We start from the raw sequence: 18,227 nt of genomic DNA, 5'->3' as shown, positions 1-18,227 counted from the left end.
AAATCGTATTCGCACTTCAAAGTACTATTTTTTAAGTAACGCGAGTCTTCTTCTTGTTTTTATTTATTTAACTCCACTGCCTCTCAACACGTTGGCTACCAAGTTCATAGCGTCGTGGTTGACGAGGGCACAATGACCAACGCCTGAGTTGCGTATCGCCGACGTCGTCAACATCATTTCGGCGACAAACAATGAAAAACAGTAGGCACTCCCTGAGCTGGAACTGGTTCACCACGAGCCAACTGATCGAAATCCGACACCCCAGATTGGAGCCATTTACCGCTCCTTTTGGCCAAGTAAAAGTTCATCTCGTCGATCGGGCAGCCAAACCCCTTGCGGGGGTCCCGCAGCTTCGCCTTCAGCTCTTCGATGGTCTTGTCTCCTTCAATGTCAACGTGGAACTTCCTCGCCGCATCCACCACCACGACCGGCACGATTGTCATATTTGGGTGCCTTTGACGCTCCCGTTTGGTGCGTTCAACCACGAGCTTTCTCTCTCGGCGCCGCCACGCCTCTCGTCGTCGTTTCACCAATGCCGATACCATTCTTGGATGGATAATTCGGAAATGAGGAAGATGGCAGAGCTCACTACAGAGAATCTACAGTTGGCAGGTCAAGAACCCGTCAGTTGCTTCCGAGATTTCTCTATTTTCTACTGTAGTCGTTCAGTTGAGTCGCTCCTGCTCCTGCTAACTCGCTCGCTCCATGGGCGTCGGCTGCAAACTTGGCACGTTCACGCATCGTCTGATCTCTTGCTGGCACTCAGATGCGTGTATCGCATCGTTCGACGGCATCGACGCTGTCCGCATCGGGGCTTCACGGGCCAGAGGCGTCGCAGGACACCACACCTTCGTGGCAGATTTCCACTCCTCGAAGGACGGCAAAGACGGCATTGTAAAGTTCCTCCACTGGCAATGATACTCTCACGGGTCTGAATCCCAAGAGAGTAACGTGAAAAAGTTACCCGTGAAGTTGCAGTCAGCATGTTTCATTCGGTAGCGAGTCGCGACAACTGCAGCATAGCTTCAAAATACCTTGCAAACTCATGGGCTTTACAGCTCGAGTACAGATCGGCAACGAAAAACACAAACAGGCAATTCCTTTCTCGAGGCGCTTTATGAGGGGGTTGGTTGTCGGGCCTTCCATGACTGCCGCCCGCTACTTTCTGAGTTCCGTGGGTGCCTCCGACGACAAGAGCGAGGGGGCCGGACGTTTGGAGCGCCGCCTAACCAAGCTCCATGCGCCAAAAGGTGTCTCTAAGATCCCGCTGCTGGGTCACCTACTACAGCGCGTACGTCCTTGCCGCTCGCTCACTCGTCCATCTGCCCCTCGCCGTCTCCCTGCAATGGCCGCTCGCTCTGCTCTCTCTTGACTCTTGAGCGAGCGCTGCCTAAATCCTGCACACGTAAGAACTGGACTGCGTCACGTAGCGCACCCATCGCTTGTACGTGTAGTTCGGGTGGCGCGCGTGCTCCGGAATGCGCAGGTAGCGCACCTGCAGACTCGAGGTATTGTACATGGGGATCTCAAAGTTCATGCTCACGGGGCCGATCTCGCGCCGCACGTGCGGGCTGGGCTGGCCCAGCGTGATCTTGGCGCGCAGCGTGAGTTCTGTGCCGCCCGTGAAGCGCTTGATGGCCCAGCGCACCTGGTTCTCGTTCTCGCGGTACTCGGCCAGCTGGCCCGCCGCGCTCTTGCCGATATCGCACGAGACGGCCACGGTGGACTGCGGCACGGGGAAGCGGATGATGACGTTGGCGCCGTAGTTGTTCTCGGGCATGTCGGCGCGGATCTTGAGCACCATCTCGATCTTGGTGGGGGACAGCTCCTCCACGAAGGGGAAGATGCGGAAGGGCGCGCGGAAGTCGCCCGTGATGCGGTAGTTGATGACCGTGAACTCTCCGTCGGGCGGCTGGAAGATGAGCACGCGGTCGCGCTCGAACTCGTCCAGCTGCACGCAGTCGTGGAAGTTGCAGTCGTCCAGCACCACCTGTCCGTACTGCCTGGCGCCGGTGTTGCCGATGACCAGGTCCTCGTTCAGCGCGAGGCGCAGCTCCGGGTTACCCGAGAGGTAGCTCTTGAGCTGGATGCGGCCCTCGATGGACGCGTTGAGCATCTGGCCGCCCGAGCTGAAGACGACGTTGAGGCGCTCCAGGATGTCGCAGAAGAGCTCGTTCTCGTCCTGCTTCTTGGAGCTCTGGCCGGCCGTGGCCACGGGCTTCTTGACGGCGCTGGCCGCCTTGATGTTGGAGCTGCGGTTCATGAACTTGGAGCTGGCCTTGGGCTTGGACAGCACGGCGTCGCCCACGAGGATGGCCTCGTTGTGCACGTGCACCTTGAGCCCCTCGGTGCTCGTGTCCTGCGCGAAGCCGTAGTCCAGCGTCTCGTCCAGCAGCTCGTAGCACAGGATGAAGTTCTTGCGCAGCGTCTCCTCGCTCAGCACGCCGCAGTAGTCCTTGAACACGCGGCACAGGCGCGTGAGCAGCTCCAGGATGTAGCTCGGGCTCACGTTGTAGCGCGTCGTGGCCACGAAGTACAGCCCGTTCTTCTTGACGAACAGGTAGTTGACGCCGTCCACGTTGAACGTCGGGGGCGCGTCCCCCTTCTCCCAGAACTTGACCTTGCGGAAGAAGATCTCGGCCGAGTTGCTCTCCACGTCGCCCCGGAAGTCGTTGAAGATGATGGTGTCGCCGCGCGTGGACAGGATGTAGAACTGCGAGATGGACGACGACATGGCTGCCTGCCTGCCTGCCTGCTTGGGTGCCACGTCAAAAGCTCAGTTGGGTTATCGCCCGCCCGCCTCCCCTCGAACAAAGGCAAGATCGAGCGCCACGACGCGACGGCTAGAAGAACTGCTGCGCGTTCTATGGGGGATGGAGGTCCCTCTAAGAGAACGACTTTGGATGGGACGACCCCCGGGATGGAATACTCGGAAAATCAGATCCCGAATTTTGGGAAGCGAGGTGGTAGGTTTTCGAGTGCGTGACGACTTGGGGATTGCAGCTTGGTGACTGGGCCGAGTCAGCGGAGGCCGCTGATAGTGCAGACGTTGATATTCTTTTCGCCCGACATGGTAAAAGTTGGTGAGCAGTTTGCGGCGATGGCTTTGACTTTGAGAGATCGTTGCGTTGGCACCACCGGTGTGTGTGAACCACGGCACGACCTCATGATCTGCACGATGTGCTTTTGGCGCAAATGGTGTGTATGTTCAGTATTCATTGGTGATCGCTTTGAAATCGTGCTCACGGTTGTACAAGACCTCCATGAGCTTGTGGTTAAGAATGAAAGGAACAGAGATTGATGAATCGGTGCTACTTTCGTCGGTGTTTTCGCAGGCGCCTCGAGAGTTGGCCTTACTGCCCGTTATTGCATTGCTGTCACGGCAACTCAAGCATTTTTACGTCAAGATAAACGGATCACTTTCAGCATGTACGCGTTAACCCGACGACCAGGTCGACAACCTGGTTTCGGCGATTCGGCCCCCGAAAGGTTACAGTCACCGTACGTGCAACTACAACCGCAAATACTATTCTTTTGTCGCCAAGATCTTCACCCTGCACCAATCGCCACCTTCCACTCGCTGTCAACCAGGCATTCTCAAAGTAATGCGAGCGAGGAAGGGGGGGGGGTACACGAATTCATCGTCCAAAACAGCCCTTTCCGAAAAAACTTGTGCCAGCTCCCCGACCAAACCCGCCTCTGCAATACCCAACTCCCCCTTCATTATTATTTCCAACCCGGGTCGCCGCCATCCAGACCCGAAAAGAAACCTCGCGACCATTTGACTGGACGGATCGAAGTACCAAGGTACCAAGCAGATAGGAAGGGCGCCCGCCTACTTCGTCGCCCGCCATGCCGAGCAGCGAGGACGCTGTGCGCCCCACCAACACGTGGACGCTGGAGGAGTTCGGCGACCTGGTGACGGCCTGGGAGCTGGCGGCCTCGCGCCCGCGCGACAGCAACTCGCAGACGCTGCACGACGCCGTGTTCAAGCACTTCGTGGCGCTGCGCGGCGGCTCCACGCGCCGCAACAAGGCCGCGCTCACCAGCAAGCGCAGCGCGCTCAAGTTCTCGTACCTCTACGTGCGCGACTTCGACGCGGCCCAGCGCGCGGCCAAGCAGCCGCCCTTCTTCGCGCTGCCGGCCGCGCGCCGCCTCGAGCTGGCCAGGGACTGGAAGCAGCAGAACTCGAGCGTCGTGGAGCTCACGCCGGCCATGTTCCAGGCGCTCGCGCGCATCGTCAGCAAAGGTGGCGACGATATGTCGCCCATGCCCGCGCGGCGGACGGCCCGCCCCAAGGAGGACGCGCCCGCCCGGGCCGAGCCGCGGCCCACGCGCACCAAGACGGCCACGGGCAAGAGGAAGCAGCCGGCCCCCGTGGCCCGGCCCACCAGCAGCCCGTGGTCCACCGAGGAGATGATGCAGCTGGTCAAGGCCTGGGGCATCGCGGCCCAGGCCGTGTGCGACAGCACGAGCAACGAGCCCATGTCCATCGTGCACGAGACGTTCCGGCACTTCGAGCTGCTGCAGGCCGGCGGCAACGTGCGCAACCTGTCGGGCCTGGCCACGCGCCGGCGCGTGCTCAAGCAGTCGTACTCGAGGATCTCGGCCTTCGACAAGATCCAGGAGATGAACGGCGACCCCAAGTTCACGGACCTGCCCGCGGCCACGAGGCAGAACGTCATGCGCTCGTGGAAGAACGCCAACCTGCTGGACCTGTCCAAGGAAATGTACGCGGAGCTGGACAAGGTCATCTCGCTGGACACGCGCGCGGTCGCGCTCGAGGACATGCGGCGCGCGAGAGCCGGCAACGCCAAGATCTCCAACGCGAAGGGTGGGCGCAAGCCTGGCCGACCGTCGAAGCGGCAGCGCGGGATGAGGTTTCTGCAGGACAGCAAGGAGGACGACGAGGACTCGAGCAGCGTCTTCTCGTCGCAACCGCCGAGCGTCGTCGACGACAGCGAAGAGGAGAAGGCCGCGATCCCCATGATGGTAATTCAAAGCCGCGTGCAGGCCGACAGAGAAGAGAAAACGAGCGAGCCGGCTGCTAATGAGAAGGCCCCTACTACTGCTCCGGTTCGTGAGGAGGACACGCGCGCGAAGCAGACGGCAACTAGTTCAGCGAACCATAATCGCAACACAGCAACAATCCCTGCTAAGGGCAACACAAAGACTACCGCCGGCACAGAAAAGAGTGCAAAACCTTCTCCGGCGCCTGAGGTCGCTGCTCCAAAGTCTTCCGGCCCAGTTACTGGATTGAATCGCAACGAAGAGAAAACGCCCGCTGTTGCTGACAAAGCGAAGAAAGCGGCCCCTTCAGTGTCGAGCAAGAATTCCGTGCCGGAGAAGGCACCGAAGCCTCCAACCATCTCTGTCGAAGTTGCCGATGCGATTAAGCCTGCTGTACCGAAGACTGCTGAAGCTGACAAGAAAGAAGACCCCAGTACTAGCGCTGTGCCCACGACGGTGCCGAAGGGACCCGGACGAGGAGGACACAGAAAGCGCAAGGTGAACCCTGATGGGCCGAATGGCCACTTGTGGGAGAACAGAGAGCTCGACATTCTTATCAAAGCTTGGGAGAAGGCAGCGATTCTCGTGTGCAACAGCGACCCCGCTGAACGATTGTCGCTCAACAGGGAAATGTACCGTGAGTTCGTAGAGATGCAGGGTGGATCGTCAGTGCGAAACAGTACAGCCCTCGCAGCGCGGCGGAGCTCGTTGAAGTTTTCCTACGCGCACATCAAGTCGTTTAACGAGTCGCAGAAGGCGAAGGGCGAGCCGTCATACCATGAAATCCCTGAAGGCACTCGAATGACACTGCTGCGCTCTTGGAAGAACCGCAACTCGGTTGACCTGACGAAGGAGATGTATGATGGGCTGGGGCGTATCCTTGCTATGGACGAAAAGCTTGCTGAGATCCGAAGTCTCCGCCCACCTCTTCCTCCACCCGAGAAGATGGCCAAGAGCCCGAGGGACTCCGCGGATGCCAGGTCAGCAGCAGACAGCGTTTCGAGTACGGCAAAGTGGTCGATTGAGGAGTCGTCCGATTTGATCAAGGCGTGTGCAGATGTGATGAATGTTCCGTCGGACAAGGAGCAGACAGCCACCGAACGCGAGTCTTTGATCTACGACGCTTTTGTGGCTCGCCGAAAGAACGCAGGAGACACAGATACTCCGATCCGACGGGACTTGAAGGGAATGGCGCAGCAGTGGCGGTACATTCTTGCTTCGTACTCCTACATCAAGGCGTGCAATGACAACCGCGCTGAGGCCGACAGTCCGACGTGGTTTGACATGTCCCCCGTGCAGAAGCGAGCGTACCAGCAGTGCACGAACGTCCCGCTGAGGTTTGTGGACCTCGACGCCGATATGTTTGCGTTGGTCACTGAGACCTCGTTTGTGGGAGTGGCGGCTCCGGCTCCTGCTCCGACGTTGCCGTCGCCTGGAGCGAGAAGCACATCGGACGGTATTTCTCTTCGTCCTCGCTCAACCCGCAAGAGGACGGAGGCGTTTTGGTCGTCAGACTCGGAGTCTTCAGTGGTGTCGTCACACACGAGGCGTGCCAGCAAGGACTTTACAGCACCCGTGGCGAAGAAGGGCAACAACTGGCCGGTGAAGGAGTTGTGGAATTTGATTCAGGCCTGGGAAGAAGCGGCGGGGGCGTCGAAGAGTGGCAAGCTGACCGCTGCCCTGGATGCGACGTTTGACAAGTTTACGAAGCTACAGCAGGGCCCTTCCAATCGGAGTCGGTCTATCCACAGCGTTCGGAACAAAATGATCGCATTGAAGTCCTCGTTCGCAGGCATCTCGGAGTTCATTGCTGAGCGAGGCGATAGTGCTGCGTGGTTCGAGATGACGCCGGACCAGAGATTGGCTGAGATTCGTGGCTGGAAGAACAAGACGATCATGGATCTCAACAAGCAGATGTTCGATGCGCTGGCGCGAATTCTCCACAGGAAGACAAGTGGGGCGTACGAGAAGCCTGGGAAGCGTAAGGGGGGAAGACCGCCGAGGTCTTCACCTGGTGGAGCCGATGCGAAGGAGCATGACGATAAAGGGCACTCAGGGCAGAAACCGGAGAAGTACGTGGCTGCGAGCTGGAGCAAGGAAGAGCTGCTTCTGCTTGGCGAAGCGTGCGGCGAATTGCTGGAGGGTCGGCGGACGCGGCGTTATGTCTTCGAGGAAGAGAAAGATCGGCTATACCGTCGCTACGAGGACCTTGGAGGCACCAACTCCTTGGCGGCGGTTGTCGGCCTTGCACGGTTTGTGCTGGACTCGTACGAGTTCATCTACTTCTACGACCAGAAGGCAGCCGAGACCAACTCGTTGTCCTGGTTCGAGCTTGATCCGTCCGACCGAGACTCTATTGTGGCGAGAATGAGCAGGGCATACCGCAGCTTCAACGGCTTGAACACTGTCGACAAAGAAATCTACGACGTTATTGACGCCATCGATGCCGAGATTCGCTTGAAGCTGGGTGAGACGAAGAAAAAGACGTACAAGCCCCCGAATGACGCGTCTTCCTCGCGTTACGTCGACATTGAAGTCGTCGTCGACCGCTGCACCTTCATCAAGCGAACACGCCCGGCCCTCAAGACTCCAGTCGCCCCAGCAGTCCCCACGCAAGTGCCCGAGCCTGCATCAGACGCAGACGCGGATTCGTCTTCTTCGGAATCATCGGACGACGAAGCTGCCAGTGACTCGAGTGCTCCGTCAGTAGTCGTGAGGCCTCCTCCGGTCACGCAGCAACGTGCCTCCGCTCCGGTGGCGCGTTCTCCTAGGCGGGTCATTGTCCGCCGGGGTTCGGATACCATTCGCGTGCGAGCAGCGCCACCTCCGTCTCGGAAACGCGCTCGGGACGTCGACACTTATGTCGGTGCTGGTAGTTTCTCGACCTTGTGCATCGCGGAGATCATCCAGCAGCAGAGCACCAAACTGGAAGCCGCCGTGAAGCGTTTCCGCAAGGATAGCGCGGACGCGCGCAAGGAGCACCACGCGTTCCTGTTGCAGAAGATTCAAGACAGCTTCCCGGTCGACTCGGGCAACGGCTCGTTCTTGGAGCGTGTTGCTGAGCGCCAGGGACAGACTTTGGTGGATATCTTCCAGCGACTTCAGGAGCAGCGCGATGCCGAGAGAGCGAAGGACGAGGAGCTGATGCGTCAGTTGTTTGGCCGCACCACTGGCCGGACTTAAGCGCTCAGGAGCATTCCTGCGCGATTGATATGTATTGAATGCTGGAGCGAGAAGTAGCAGGTTTCCAAGGTACAAGGCGTTCCATTCATTAAGCTAACACTGTTGAGCTGTATTCGTCCGTGGGTTTGCGGTGTGTGCTCACGCCTTCGTATAGAAAATCGCCCCGCATGTTGTGTGAGCTTGCACCTGTGCGATGTTCATCACTGCAGGCGGCTGGAGACCTCCAGGGAGCGCGATAGGGCCAACACTGATCCCCACGACGCATCCACTGATGTGCAGTCCCTGAAACGTGTCTGCGAAGAGCTTGGTCACGTCCTTGGCGTGGACTGGATCCTCGACCTCATTCAGCACTCCAGCTATCACGAGTGCTCCTAACGCTCGCTCGTTCGCCGAAGACAACCTCTCTTGTGTGCTTCGAAGACTCTTTGTTAGTGCTTGAGATGTCCGTGCCGAGTGATGAGAGGCGAGAAGTCCGTACACTCCTTCTTCCCAGTGCAGGCCAGGCTCCGACATCATCAAGTTGTTGAACGCTGGAACCACAAACTCCAGGCGTTCGATGTGCGCGGCAGGTAACGTTGGGTTGGTCTCCGTTACGCGGCAGCAGTTGAAGAGATGTTCAAGTGGGGCGCTTTCTCGACACGAGAAGATGTTCATCGTGCGATTTTCCTGGTGGATAGCAGTCACCTCGGCTGGATCCAAGAGGTCCATGATGTGGACTTCTTCCGAAGCGAGCGTTGATACGAGGTCGTACATCATTATCTGGCTGGAATTGTCCAAGGCGCTGGCACGCTCGCATCGGAGAACTGGAGTAATCGGGTGGTATCCACTCGAGGAGAACGCCTTCACGCCGACTTTGCCGTGCAGTCGAAGCAGCAACGTCGACGAGAACAGTACCTGACCCCGTGGACGCGGCCGGCTTGTTGCCTGCTGCTTGGCACCTCTGTTCTTCAGAGGCTTCCGGTCTTGAACCCCACCACTGTACGCAGCGAGAGGAGCGCACCTGTCTACGAGAGGCGACACGGCGCCGACAACCGCAGCTCCAGGGTGCCATTCCTTGATCGCTGGTAGAAGGTGACGCGCGCTGCGGTCGTTCCCTCCGAACATCAAAAACGAGGGCGTGTCTTGCTCTCCCAGAGCAGTGAAGGGGTTCTCCAGCTCAATCCCCCCGTGGTGAGACCGTCTCAGGTCCTTCCTGTCGAACTCCGCCATCTCCAACGTGGTCTCCGGCAAGTGAGCAATAGACACCGACAAGGTCACGGCACTAGAGTCGGTATTCTCCTCTAGCTCCACCTCTTCTTCAGGTTCTCGTCCTCCTAACACTGCGTTCATAGTGAACAGTCCGACGACTTTACACCTCGGAGGCAGCAACTTAGCTTCCTCCATCGCTGCAATGGCCTCCTCCCAGTAACCACCACTATACCACGGACTGCAGTCCTTACTAGCAGCCGAGAGCAGCACCAAGTCGGGCGCGAAGCGGGTGTCCGCCCAGTTCAAGTGGTTGGCCCGCAGCAGCTCCAGACTCTCGGCGCCACTGGCCGCCGGGCCCAACACCGTCGACCGCCACTCTGGGAGCGACGTCTTGGCCTCCGTCACCACTTTTCTCCACTCGGAGCACACGCAGAGCATTGCGTCCGTGTCTCTCCATGTCAGGAACGGCAGCAGTAGCGCCCACAGGTCGGCAGGCAGAGAGGTTACGCCACTTTGAGGCGCAATAACTTTGTGACCACGAGGAGTTGAGCGATTGCGATTGCGTGACGACGTAGACTTGGACTGGTTCTTCCCGGTCACGCGGCGTTGGGGACCTTTGGGGCGCTGCGGTGCACGGTGCGACGATCGGCGCGAGCCGCCTCTGTTGTCCGCCATGATGATGTTGATAAAATGTACGTGCGACTCGGACTGGTTACGCTGAGATGGTTACGGTTGGGACCAGCTGCTATGCTGGACGAGTCGAAGGTCTCCGCTTGGACATCAAGCGCCTCCACGTCACTGCGTGTACCGTGCGCCAAACCAATGCATGGATGGTGGTGTTGTGCAGGCTACTATATGATTTAGGTGGGTATTGTGCCCAACGCGCGCTACTCACGCTGGAAAATAATATCGATAGTTTCGGAAGCTTCCTCTGTGGCCGAAGGGAGCATTTCGCGACGAGATCGTTGCTTTGACAGGATACTGATGCAGTTGCTCCTAGGTGTCTCTGAGCCTGGTCATCAGTCACCTGCGTCGCTGCAGCCTGCAGGATCGTCGCCGATGCGTTTTCGGCTGGGACTTGACAGAGATGATTGCGACTTTTGAGAGCTCGAAAAGCAAATGGCGCTAAGGAGATGGCAGCTTTGCATCTGTTGGGTTGAGCGCTTCTGCAAGCTGCTGCATGCATATACACCGGTACTTCACTGCACGATACTAAAGCAGAGCCCATCGGCGTTGCGTGGCTGCAATGGTGGAAGATTGGCAGCGCTCTATGGTTGTGAGTTCCTAAGTTAGTGCTGTAACAAGGCCGACACTGTCCCCTACAGAAGATCACCACCCGGTCGTCAATCGAGTGCTTGCTTGCTTGTCTGACCCACCGTCAAGCTTCAGCGTGTCGGCCAAGGCGACTGAAAGGCTTCTTGTGGACGGATCTCTGTACAGCTGACTAAGCTGCGAGGGGGACGGGGACGCCAATATCTTCTCGGAAACAGGCTGGGGCGTTGCAACGCCGCAGAGATGGTCCGCGGTTCGCCGCGTCCAGGTGACACGCACGCTTCCTTGACGTCTCTTTCGTCGCGGCAGCACACACTGGGTCAGGGTCTCCACTCCAGTCCACTCGACGGCCACAAGCTCTTGGCATTGTCGATTTCGCATCCTCGACCACCAAGCTCCATCTGCTTCGGACACTCGTATAAGAGAGCCCAGCCGCCCCCATGACTGAAGAGATCTCTGATGTCAAGGCCTTCGCTTTGAGCGCCGCCGTGCTCTACATCAAGTTCCTCGTGTGCACCATGATCCAGGGTCGCAAGGCCTTCGCGGCCGGCACGCGCATGGCCGAAGACAGCAAGCTCCCGCAAGCCAAGAACGCGCCCAAGCAAGGATTCGCCGACCTCACAGACGACCACGTCCGGACCGCAATTGACGAAGAGATGCGCTGGAAGCGGATCATCCAGAACGACCTTGAGTCCATGCCCATGGCCTACGTCGTCTTCTGGAGCGCTATCAGCGTCGGGGTGAGCTCCAGCCTGACGACAGCGCTGCTTCTGGTGTATACGGTCGCTCGCGTCGGACACACGGTCGTGTACTCCCAGAGTCTGCCCTACGCTCGCATGGTGTTCTGGATCGTAGGCATGGCGTGCATCGTTATTGGCGCCGTGGCTAGCGCGCTAACTGCGTTGAAGTAGCTTATAGAGCAGCCTCGTGGGCTGTACGGATAGAACGCGGCGTGCGCGCTGCAACCTTATATCTAAATGAACGTACGTCTTGTGTTGAATCGATTGGGAGGACTGCGAGTTAGCTGCATCACATGAACTTCATGTCATGAAGGGGTCAACTCGTTCAATTGCAGAGTAGACGATCCATCACGATAGTCCGCTGTGGATTGACTTCACCGAGAAGGACACCCGGATACAATACAGTGAATCTCCAGCGCCCGAACCGAGCCAGGATAGCCTAGCCACGGGAGGCTGCATGGACATACCGGTATATATGAAGTTGAAGCGCGAATGCCGAATACACTCGCGCATTGCGTGCAGAGACTCGCTGGGATCCGAGGTCAGGCACATGATCAGGCGGGCATGGGGGCCCAGCTCTGCGCGCTCGCCTCGGTGGCCGCATCGCTAAGATCTGCGGGCCCATTCCTCAATCGGTCGTCCACGTGTCAAGTCGAGTCAACTTCCAACATGCTTGGTGCCCTCTCCGACGTCAACGTCTTCGGCCTCACGGCCTCCGTGCTCTACGTCAAGTTCCTGGCCACGTCCATGATCCAGGCGCGCAAGTCGTTCGCGGCCAACACGCGCATGGCCGAGGACAAGCAGTTGGTGTGCGCCATGGGCATGTCGTCCGACCTGGACGAGAAGGCGCTCAAGGTGGCGCTCGACAACGAGCAGCGCTGGCGGCGCATCGTGCAGAACGACCTCGAGTCCATCCCGCTGGCCTTCCTCGTCTTCTGGGGCGCCATCCAGAACGGCGTGAGTGCGGACCTGACCAAGACGCTCATGGTGGTCTACGCGACGGCCCGCCTCGGACACACGATCACCTACGCGTCGGGAGCGGCGCGCAGCCGCATGGCGTGCTGGATGTCGGGCACCGCCTGCGTCCTCACGGCCGCCGCGAATATCGCCATGGCCGTGCTCGCCTAAGACAGTCTCGAGCTGCAGCAGCAGGTAGGATCTGCTAGTAGTCGAGTCCACCGTGACGTACGAATCCAATGTTAGTGTTCACCCAGCGTCACCTCAGCTCGTATCATCGCATCAAGGTTCATCCCATTGCCAGAATGAACACACACGTCAGGCGCGCGTCAGGAATAGCTACCACCTGCCAACAAGAACGATTGTTGGCAATAACGTCATACTGCTTGGCCGTTGAACCACTGCCGCAAGACGCCCATGACTGTTCCTGTCATCTCGCAAAAGAATATATTCATCCCCACAGAGTATTGTTGCTTTGCTGACTGCGATATGCCTGCAACTTGAAACGTTCACGGTAACTGGACAACATTGCATCCCAGCTTGAAACGGACCTGTTGGGAGTCAGGCATTTGCATCCCCAGCGGAAAGGGCACTGCACCTCGTCATTCCAGAACTTGCAGGATCAACAAAACAGCAGTTTACTTCACTAGTCTGTTCTCTCCTTGTAGCTGCCATGCTCACCGATGCCAAGGCCTTCGCTCTCAGTGTCGCTGTGCTCTACATCAAGTTCCTTGTTTGCACCATGATCCAAGGTCGCAAGGCCTTCGCCGCCGGAACTCGAATGACTGAAGACAACAAGCTGCCGCAAGCCAAGAACGCGCCCAAGCAGGGATCCGCAGACCCCACAGACGACCGCGTCCGGGCGGCAGTGCAGGAAGAGATGCGCTGGAAACGGATCATCCAGAACGACCTCGAGTCCATGCCCATGGCGTTTATCGTCTTCTGGAGCGGCATCGGCGTCGGCGTGAGCTCTTCTCTAATCCAGACGCTGCTGCTGGTCTACACTGTGGCCCGCATCGGACACACAACCGTCTACTCCCTGAGTCTGCCGCACGCCCGCATGATCTTTTGGCTGATTGGTATGGTGTGCATCGTCGTGGGTGCTTTGGCTGGTGTCCACGCTGCGCTGGCATGAGCATTGGCAAACAATCGGCCGACACGTTGCAACATAGCTCAGGTCAGCCTCAAGGCAGTGGCAGTGCTAGGTACTAAGTAAGTGCTAGGTACTAAGTAGCTGCCCTGTCATTCATATAGTAGTGACGATGCGGGCTTAGATGCATGCGACTAGTTACTGTTAAATTTACGGGCCGATTCGGGGAGGCAGCAGCCACTCGGTTGTGGACCCAAGTATTAGGTGAGTTATCCACACTAACACGAGAAATATAGCAACATATCGGCTATCTTGATCCTTGCGTCTTCGCTACCATCAAAAGTCTTGCATACTGGAACCTGGTATCTTCACCACAGAGAAAGATATAGCAAGGGTCGGTGGAAGGTGTTGACAGAAGATCTTGACTATTCTACTGAGAAGGACGCTCTCTATCTCTATCTCACTTTGTCGAGCATCTGCTTGAGTTAGTGGTCTACCTTCGGCTGCTCTTCTCCCATGGATATGTGCAACTACTGTACATGCATGCTTCTTCTGTACTTCGAAGTATAACCCAAGGACTTGAACTGAAGTCAAAAAGTTTTCCACACGTACAGTATAATAGGATGTATCCAAGCTGGTGACCTTGTCGAGGAACAGCCACTAAAGTACTTAAGTAGGCCAAGGCTATCCTAATGTTAGATCCTATTCTTACGTGAAACCCGTGGCTGCGAAGTACTCAAATGCTAGAGTTCTCTCTTGGACTTGTCCAGTCCCATTACAAACGGGCACCGCATAAAATTCCAATGTGTGGTCCAGATCGCTGATACGGTACCTCATTTTGCGTAGTGCAAACTCTAGACTACCGTACGCAAATGACCGTGATTGATCCCCCCCAGCTGCCTTTCAGAGGCACCCCAAGCTAGGTTTTCATTTCACACCACTTCCGAATTTGCTCACTTACCCCCCCCCACCACTATATGGAAGATTTTTAAATGGGTCTTATGCAGAACAGGTCTTGGATTTGATCAGACTGTACTTTTTCTTTGAACTTGTGATTGGATCACAATTGCCACGCTGTGACGACGCAAAAAGTCTCACTCAGCCATGATGCTGGGAAGCCAAGCCTACCTAACGCCTCGGTGATGCCCGAGTCACACCTCCACGGACCGAGCCGTTGAAGCACCCTGGGTCGCCGCCCCCGGCAATACCGCAACGGAGTGCGTCAGAGGAAGACGAGCAAGATCCTCGCCATGAGGAGCTCCAACGCAAACGAGCCCAAGCCCCACCAGCAGAGCAGCGAGGAGGCATGACTCATGCCCCCATGCATGAGTGAGGCCTAGAAGATGCAGCAGCGCCATCGCAGGGGTCAGCAGGTGGACAAGATGCGTCATGGCAGCACGAACAGCAGGTGGGCAAGGTGCGTCAGGAGCAGCCCAAGCAGCAGTCGACCAGGAAGTGGCTTATAACGTCGACGGGTCAAGTCCGCCTCGCACCACGTGCAGCACGACATGCTGCGCTGTGCAAGTGCGCTGTGCAAGCTGTGCTATTTGGTGATCGAGGACACGGAAAGTGACGTGGTCACCGTTCGTCGCGGTTACTACAGTTGACGCACAGACCGGTACGGGCATCGTGTAGGCGGAGGTGCTCTACATGCCCCATGAGTGTGGAGCGCGTTAAGTCCACGGAGGTTATCCGGGTGCATCGCTGCTGTTCCTGCTGTTCAAGCCCGCGTAGCTCGCCGCCGCACCGTGCGCCACTCCTGACTTGTGCGCTGGCCGCCGCTGCCGTGCGGCTCCGAGTCGAGCTTGAACGCGCGCACTTTGGCCGTCACCCACGAACGAGACTGGCGCCCGCGTATCGATGCCCACGACACCTCCATGGTGCATCTGGCGGTGCGTGGGTTCCACGCGTGTGGACGCGGAGCCCGACGAGGTGTGCGCGCAATCGGACATGGCCGGCTCGGACGTCACGAAGACGCGCCAGCGCTGCTGCTGCTGGTCGCCCAAGGTTGGTCGCAGTGCAGCGTCTTAGCTTCAGAGAGGTTGTTACCGTGCTGCGGCTGTGACGCCTCGCTACGAGTTGAAGCACTGTATTTTTCTCTTAGCCAAGCAGAAGGGAATCACCTCGTTGTGGCTACTAGGTATTCTAAAGTATATGTACCATGGTAAACTAATTTTACGATATATATGCCAATTGCCAACAGTAGACTGTCGATGTTGATTGAGAGTGTGAACAAAAACGAACCCAGGTGTGCACTGCTTTGACTGAGAGACGCATACAGTTCTCAGTGTACAGAAGTCTCGAATGGAATACAATTGAGCACCACCCATAGAAGCATGATCAGCGTCTGGTATTGCAACTAATCTAACTTACAAGAACAGTTGGGAAGGGAATGTTCCATTGCGGCGGCGACGCGTTCTGCCTATTTGATAGTAAGTCTTAGGTGATAGTACATAGCAATGGATGCAATGATTTTGAGCACGACCCACCTGCCAAATACCTCTTGAACCAAGATAACCGGTCAAAATGGACACTCTTCACCTGGAGAAAGCACCACAAACTATTGCTAGAGCAGGAAGCCGAACGGGGCACGCGCGAAGGAACAAGTCATGTCATGATCCAAAGTTGTGAATGTTTGGTTCAGGTCTTCCGATTCGGTCTCACAATCAGCATGTTCAAATCCTGGACCTGATCTGCATAAGAACCAAAATATAGGCAACCCACTATATACCGCATGGTGGCCATGCTTTCCGACGTCAAGCCCTTCGCTCTGAGCGCTGCCGTGCTCTACATCAAGTTCCTGGTCTGCACCACGATTCAGGGCCGCAAGGCCTTCGCCGCCGGCACGCGCATGACGGAGGACACGATACGGCCCCAAGCCAAGATCTCCCAGCAAGGGTTCGCAGACCTCACGGTCGACCACATTCAGCTGGCTGCAGAGGAAGAGATGCGCTGGAAGCGGATCATTCAGAACGATCTCGAGTCCATGCCCTTGGCCTCCGTTGGCTTCTGGAGCGTCATCAGCGTCGGAGTAAGCAGCACCTTGACCCAGACGCTGCTGCTGGTCTACACTATCGCTCGCGTCGGTCACACGATCGTCTACTCCCAGAGCCTACCTCGCGCGCGCATGGTGCTTTGGATTGTCGGCGTGGCGTGGCGCCGTGGCTAGCTTCCTAGCTGCATTGGCATAGCTTAGAGGCTGAGCCGTAGCGGCGTGCAACGATTTTTATTTCTTTTAAATATACCTTGGTTATTCTCCACAAGTTAGCTGAGTTTTGTTCAATTGCAGAGCTTGTCGTGGTGATGCACGGCTGCCACAGAAGGGGATAGCCCCGCCATGAATGAACTCCACCGAGTAACAGAGCCCGATCGTACCTAGCCTAGACTAGGTTAGGATAAGTTTGCTTTAATTCGGGAAGGAGGAAGCGAATGTTCATGCTGAGACTTGCTGCGAGTCGAGGTCAGGCACACGAGCGCTCTAGCCTTAGCAAGAAACGGCTCCATCGTCCATGCATGGTCAGGCACAGGATAAGTTCAAATTTAGCTTTATGTGCCTGACTTGGAACGATCATCAGGCCAGAGGAGCTCGGTGCCAGTGCGGAGGACGAAGATTTGCACGTCATCGCAGGTCAGGCGGAGATCGGTCAGGCGCATGTTGACGTTGATGTAGCCATGTCTATCCTCTTAACCTGCACAATTTGGTAGCCTCTCAAACGCGGTGGTTAAACTCAGGTCACCATCCACAACGAACCACATGAACAGCCCCTTCAAAACTTGATGCCGGAAACGGTCCACCCCAAGCAGACAGCCCATCACCCTCAAGTCGTAACAAACAACGTTGTCAGACATATAGTAGCTATCTTGGGCGAGCACCTTGCTCGACCAGCCACGCGTTCGATCTCGCCAAGCCATTCCTGAACTTGCTCTCTCCACCACAAGCCGCAGCCTCCCTTCCTCCCACCTCACGCCACGATGCTGAGCGCCACCTCCGACGTCAAGGTCTTCGCCCTCAGCGCGTCGATTCTGTACGTCCAGTTTCTGGCCTCCACCATGATCTAGGGCCGCAAGGCCTTCGCCGCCAACACGCGCATGCCCGAGAACAAGAAGCTCGTGTGCAACATGGGCATCAAGGTCGACATGGACGACAAGGCCGTCAAGGCGGCGGTCGAGAGCGAGATGCGCTGGAAACGAATCATCCAGAACGACCTCGAGTCCATGCCGCTCGCTTTCGTCGTCTTCTGGGGCGCTATCACCGTGGGCGTCAACCCCAACGTCACCAAGACGCTCATGCGGGCCTACACCACGGCCCGCATCGGCCACACGGCCGTCTACTCGCTGGGAATGCCGCGCGCTCGCTTGGCCTGCTGGATGGCCGGCACCTTCTGCATCGTTGCTGCAGCAGCCAACGGCTCTCAATTAGTAACCTGTCCTATGGATATAGCTAGGCTGTGCGCCACGACAAGGAAATTCAGCCTACCGTTCTAACAATAAGTATATCTTATCTTCATGTCTTCATTGCTTTGTATAGTTCCTCCACACAGAGTCCTCCGCTTTTTAAAGTGGAGGACTCTGCGTGTTTTAAAAAACACGCCAATGGCCACCGCACACGTAGGGATAAACAGTTCGATCAATGAAGGAGAAGAGTGCAAGGTCGTCTTCAGCTTGTTATTTATTGTGGCTTTGGCGCAGATAAGCTAATTCGTGACGACTTAAACCATAGTTCAGCACGAATAGTCAGGGTACGAATAACAGTTTGAGCAGGTTTCGCGAGTTGAAAGGTCGCAGAC

The 18,227-nt window shown here is 57.1% G+C and overlaps 10 protein-coding genes across 10 annotated transcripts; 6 read left to right on the top strand and 4 right to left on the bottom strand.

The window, feature by feature from the left end:
* Nucleotides 1–173: 173 nt before the first annotated feature.
* Nucleotides 174–545, bottom strand: PHYSODRAFT_299431 (hypothetical protein; the record flags this gene model as incomplete). Its single annotated transcript, XM_009526274.1, has 1 exon — nucleotides 174–545. One exon carries the CDS (start codon nucleotides 543–545, stop codon nucleotides 174–176), a length of 372 nt encoding a protein of 123 aa, XP_009524569.1.
* A 534-nt stretch (nucleotides 546–1,079) lies between these two features.
* PHYSODRAFT_557715 (hypothetical protein) lies at nucleotides 1,080–2,734 on the bottom strand (the record flags this gene model as incomplete). The annotated part of the gene is made up of 1 exon (XM_009526273.1): nucleotides 1,080–2,734. The coding sequence occupies one exon, from the start codon at nucleotides 2,732–2,734 to the stop codon at nucleotides 1,391–1,393; it is 1,344 nt and encodes a 447-aa protein (XP_009524568.1). The 3' UTR covers nucleotides 1,080–1,390.
* A 1,118-nt stretch (nucleotides 2,735–3,852) lies between these two features.
* On the top strand, nucleotides 3,853–8,193 carry PHYSODRAFT_496760 (hypothetical protein; the record flags this gene model as incomplete). Its single annotated transcript, XM_009526272.1, has 4 exons — nucleotides 3,853–4,239; nucleotides 4,366–5,076; nucleotides 5,221–7,750; nucleotides 7,826–8,193. 4 exons carry the CDS (start codon nucleotides 3,853–3,855, stop codon nucleotides 8,191–8,193), a joined length of 3,996 nt encoding a protein of 1,331 aa, XP_009524567.1.
* A 138-nt stretch (nucleotides 8,194–8,331) lies between these two features.
* On the bottom strand, nucleotides 8,332–9,819 carry PHYSODRAFT_496953 (hypothetical protein; the record flags this gene model as incomplete). Its single annotated transcript, XM_009526271.1, has 2 exons — nucleotides 8,332–9,123; nucleotides 9,163–9,819. 2 exons carry the CDS (start codon nucleotides 9,817–9,819, stop codon nucleotides 8,332–8,334), a joined length of 1,449 nt encoding a protein of 482 aa, XP_009524566.1.
* A 1,274-nt stretch (nucleotides 9,820–11,093) lies between these two features.
* On the top strand, nucleotides 11,094–11,564 carry PHYSODRAFT_299427 (hypothetical protein; the record flags this gene model as incomplete). Its single annotated transcript, XM_009526270.1, has 1 exon — nucleotides 11,094–11,564. The coding sequence occupies one exon, from the start codon at nucleotides 11,094–11,096 to the stop codon at nucleotides 11,562–11,564; it is 471 nt and encodes a 156-aa protein (XP_009524565.1).
* A 498-nt stretch (nucleotides 11,565–12,062) lies between these two features.
* On the top strand, nucleotides 12,063–12,521 carry PHYSODRAFT_489889 (hypothetical protein; the record flags this gene model as incomplete). Its single annotated transcript, XM_009526269.1, has 1 exon — nucleotides 12,063–12,521. One exon carries the CDS (start codon nucleotides 12,063–12,065, stop codon nucleotides 12,519–12,521), a length of 459 nt encoding a protein of 152 aa, XP_009524564.1.
* Nucleotides 12,522–13,023: 502 nt separating this feature from the next.
* On the top strand, nucleotides 13,024–13,485 carry PHYSODRAFT_299425 (hypothetical protein; the record flags this gene model as incomplete). The annotated part of the gene is made up of 1 exon (XM_009526268.1): nucleotides 13,024–13,485. The coding sequence occupies one exon, from the start codon at nucleotides 13,024–13,026 to the stop codon at nucleotides 13,483–13,485; it is 462 nt and encodes a 153-aa protein (XP_009524563.1).
* Nucleotides 13,486–14,662: 1,177 nt separating this feature from the next.
* On the bottom strand, nucleotides 14,663–15,319 carry PHYSODRAFT_329740 (hypothetical protein; the record flags this gene model as incomplete). The annotated part of the gene is made up of 2 exons (XM_009526267.1): nucleotides 14,663–14,776; nucleotides 15,188–15,319. 2 exons carry the CDS (start codon nucleotides 15,317–15,319, stop codon nucleotides 14,663–14,665), a joined length of 246 nt encoding a protein of 81 aa, XP_009524562.1.
* Nucleotides 15,320–16,174: 855 nt separating this feature from the next.
* PHYSODRAFT_251440 (hypothetical protein) lies at nucleotides 16,175–16,609 on the top strand (the record flags this gene model as incomplete). The annotated part of the gene is made up of 1 exon (XM_009526266.1): nucleotides 16,175–16,609. One exon carries the CDS (start codon nucleotides 16,175–16,177, stop codon nucleotides 16,607–16,609), a length of 435 nt encoding a protein of 144 aa, XP_009524561.1.
* An 803-nt stretch (nucleotides 16,610–17,412) lies between these two features.
* PHYSODRAFT_251417 (hypothetical protein) lies at nucleotides 17,413–17,925 on the top strand (the record flags this gene model as incomplete). The annotated part of the gene is made up of 2 exons (XM_009526265.1): nucleotides 17,413–17,469; nucleotides 17,500–17,925. The coding sequence occupies 2 exons, from the start codon at nucleotides 17,413–17,415 to the stop codon at nucleotides 17,923–17,925; spliced, it is 483 nt and encodes a 160-aa protein (XP_009524560.1).
* Nucleotides 17,926–18,227: the final 302 nt, after the last annotated feature.

The sequence above is a fragment of the Phytophthora sojae genome (assembly GCF_000149755.1).
Source record: "Phytophthora sojae unplaced genomic scaffold PHYSOscaffold_3, whole genome shotgun sequence".
Taxonomy (NCBI): domain Eukaryota; phylum Oomycota; class Peronosporomycetes; order Peronosporales; family Peronosporaceae; genus Phytophthora; species Phytophthora sojae.
The sequence above is the reverse complement of the archived record's forward strand: the minus strand, read 5'-3'. Positions and strand labels throughout refer to the sequence as shown.